General features: G+C 42.2%; 1 protein-coding gene across 1 annotated transcript in view; it reads right to left on the minus strand.

Moving 5' to 3' along the window:
• Nucleotides 1-3,166: 3,166 nt before the first annotated feature.
• The window catches only part of T265_15222 (hypothetical protein), a gene marked incomplete at both ends in the record, with an annotated part of 55,280 nt that continues 54,424 nt past the window's right edge, over nt 3,167-4,022 (minus strand). The window contains one exon of the mRNA XM_009177084.1: nt 3,167-3,286. Coding sequence (XP_009175348.1) covers nt 3,167-3,286 — 120 coding nt within the window. The remainder of the gene's footprint in view (nt 3,287-4,022) is intronic.

The raw sequence follows: 4,022 nt of genomic DNA on the forward strand, positions 1-4,022 counted from the left end.
GTCAAACTCATGCGATGATAAGCCACAACTGTGCAGGGTTTTCCGAACTTGGGGCTGACATTTGGTGAACAGTAGGTCAACATCGATCAACTTGTAGCTTCTAATGATCTGAAAAAATATCACATACGCGCAATACAGTGAGTGGCTGTTAGCAGGGGAAAAGGCGCACAGCTGAACGGAGTTAGCGAACTCGTGTTACTATAATCACGTGTTAATTAAGTGCAGTAGAACTCCCCACAAAATGCCCTTCACGAACCGACATGTCAAAATCATTAGGTCGATACATACATTTAAGATGCATATACTGATCGCGGGCACATGTGGTAGTTCTACCACTGTTAAAATCTTGTTTGGGTGGGTATTCAAATCTTCCTGTGATTACACTTGTCGGCATCTAAATCTCCAGTAGGATCCAACTGCCGCAAGTTGTGAAAAATGCGATCGTGTCGACATGATGCACTAATAAATTCCTCTACTCATTCCGTCTAATAACCAACACAGAGGGATTGGGTGACTAGTTTTTTTGTTTTGAAAAAATAAGCTACAGTTCTTCGAGAAAAAAACAAAACTGGCGGTAAGACTGTGGAACGGTCGCCTGACCAGGAACGTGTTGAAAGAGGCTATTTTCACTCTATCTTCTTAAATCAAACAGTAAACTAGATGTGCAAAACGAGTGCCCCTGTTCAGGCATCATGAACGGCACAATAGCCTCGCGTTGTATCGAACTATGTACTTTTCTCATGCATCATGTAATCAAACAACATTTCAGGACAAGAAGGTCATGTGACACATGGAGCGATTACAAGTTCATTCGGATTCGGAAGTTCTTGCGGTCTTATGAGCGCAGCGTAGCAGTAAACAACTGATTCATATATAATAAGCTGTCCAAATTCTTAGAATACTTCTGTTCCTGGTCCCATTCTCTAACCACATTTTCGTCCAAATGAGAATTTTAGTCTTCGGGTATAAGCTGCGATTACCGGAAAATCTGTACGAAAAAAAGGGAATTTCTAACCTCAACAGAGCAAGGGTTCAGCGGAATTACAAATCACCGCTAAATCTTCCAAGATTAATCCCGATCCCAAACTTGCCACCTATCTAAATACTAGAAAAACTGCAACTAGCAGTAAGAACGCTGATGAGATTACTTGCTGGTCATATACGAATGTTTCGGGTCAGGTCCAGAAAGAATCACGAGAACCTCACTTTGTAAGAATAACATAAAACCGGGACGGATTATCCTTGGTGGTCCCGAGAATTTCGGCCACGTTGCGGTTTGGTTTATGAGACGCTAAATAATGCACGAAAAGGATTTTTTTTAACAGCGAACGGTTCGGAATATACAATTTACTTTACTTTTGGACGGCTGACTTGAGACAGCATTGGTGGGTATCGGATACACGCTACCCAGGCCCGAGGATCGGGTCCAGACCTGCGGTCCTAAACTGGAATAACAATGAAGTAATCAAACTGCCACGTTTCTATCATTTCGGTGCATATTCCTCGGCTCTAAGCAACCTGAACGGAGGCTCTGAATTGACGGTTCTGATAATACTTCAAGCCCTTTATTCGCGGTTATGCATCCGTAATGATCGTCGCATGCCATCGATGCTCAACGTTCATCGATATACCTGTTTGACACGACTGATGGTGAAAGGAAGAAGGCCTTCGCTGCAGAGTTATTTATTCGGAAATTCCAACTGATCGGTTACAGACCATTGAACAGGGAAGCAAAACTGTAATCTGCATCTTAGTTACAAAAACTGGACACTGACCTTCTCCCGAACGGGTCTTTTTGAACTTTGCTGTAGATTCATTGACTCCACTCATTCGTCGGTCAAATCCAAGCAAATGTTACAAAGTGCCTCCACGAATTCCGCAACAGATCTCCCTTTTTCAATAGACGCAAAGCGAAATTCTACGAACAACACATACTACTCGCTTGCCTTCCCATCAGTAGTATCACCGTTACAATGGTACACAATGGTGAATGCAATTCCGGCAGAGGATTTCAGACACTGGGGTGCCATCAGAAGGATTGGTGTAGCAAAACACGCAGAAGACGCATTATGATTAATCTGGTAAGATGACTCCAGACTGCTTGGAACCCTATTATCTGACTACAACACTGAGTTCAGACAAATACTTGTACGCATCAGTGAGAAGCGGATGTTGACAGAGTACAGAGAGTTGCATGAATTCAATTAGTACTTTGTCTTCGTTTCTCTGATGCCGCTCAAGAGATGCTCTTCGGACTCGGATGAACTGCATCTCAATGTCCCTATCTTTTCTGTCCAGTGTGTCTGTGTTGGAAGGTGTTGACACATTGAAACCTTTGTGGAATACTAGAAACAGTCAGCCAAGATTTCTCTTTTTTCTTGTGGCGCTGTTCTCAAATGAATGGTATAAAATAGTCTTTATAGAGGAAACACCTAAGAACCTATCTCGCCGAAACATTGAAGCTTCATAATCGAGGATATTGGCTACACGAACATCATCAGAAGCAGACAGCATTTACAGAAACGTGAAAATATGAAAACGTGCGTTTGGTGGGAGGTCCGCGCATAGGAACCGAAAACCAGAACCAATCAACTAATCCACCGATTGTTTACGAAACCTCTCTGAAACGAAAACATTCCCCGCTTTTTTGAAAGAGTTTGAGGTAAATCTAACTCTTCTGTACTCGATCATCTCTTTCTCCCCCATCCAGTTTCTTCTGTTCTTCACTCGTGCATTTCCACTTATCTGTCAAAATGTCAACTAAGTTAAGAGCCATTACTTTTGCGGTAAGCATTTCTTTTCTGCATGACTGTTTGAGCTCTATCGAACCTACCACGTTGTTATGAAATCGCATCTCTCCCAAAATTTGATTTTTGCGTTCTAAGCAATTAATCATACCCATTACATTCGTAAGCTTCGGATATGACGATTCGAAATTCTCAAATGCTCGCTGTACTGTACACTGCACATAGTGCATACCTGGCAGTAGTGATGAGTTTCGATGGAAGTATCTTTGAAGTCCACACTTTGTGGAGTGCCTCTACTGTTTCTTGAGAGTTCCCCTAAAGCTATAAACTTATGGATCAAAAAGATGCATAAAATGGCTGTGGATTTAGCACAGGTTCACCACTTATATTTTCATCAACACTACTGTGTCGAAACTTACATCATGAAGAGTATGAGCCCCAACGACATCGATGAAAGTCCAGGAGGATATATCCAGAATGATGAATCTTATATTGATCGCATTGGCCAACTGTGGGCGGAGTGGCGGTTCTTCCTCAGGCTATAAAGGAAAGAATTTTACACGATTATTAATGACCGGGGAAGGTGGTGTCACATAAGGTGACCTTGAAAAAAATTGATAAAAATAAACCCATGCTTACGTAAACAGAAAAAGGAAGTGCGACCAGTTCGTGGGGAATAACATTTTCCTGTAAGCAAAGATGGCAGTAACCAAAATCAAACGTACATAATATTTTTTGATGAGTCCAATGCACGAACACAGCCTTGTGTTTCGATTAGGATGATACTCAAGATACCGAGGTATCTTCCTTCATATGACACTACCCATTAGGCTCAAGAGTTCTAATCAACATTATGACTAGTGTAACATCCGCTTGATTGCCTAAGATGTTTCGCCATCCGTCAGCAGTAGAAAAGAGACTTCGAGGAGACATGCGCTGGGTAAGGTGGACAGCAACGTCTGTGTACTCACAGTGCGACCTCTGCAAATTCGACGGTTTAGCATCTTGTGGGAGCATAGTTGTGAAAAACACGGCTACCCGACCGTAATGTAAGTAGCAAAACGTAGATGGAATGTTCCCAACTAAGCATATGCCAAATATTAGGAAGAAAACAACCCTTAGCAATTATCTAGCGAAAATGGTTTCGGCTTCAAACTATAAAGTATCATCATTTACCTACTGAGCCCACAAAATGTGACAGGAAGCTGACAACGGATGACCGTGGGTCGCAGTCCAATGAATCTGACCTGTTGCAACAGATTTACCAAACAGCCA

This window comes from Opisthorchis viverrini (assembly GCF_000715545.1).
Source record: "Opisthorchis viverrini unplaced genomic scaffold opera_v5_391, whole genome shotgun sequence".
Lineage (NCBI taxonomy): Eukaryota > Metazoa > Platyhelminthes > Trematoda > Opisthorchiida > Opisthorchiidae > Opisthorchis > Opisthorchis viverrini.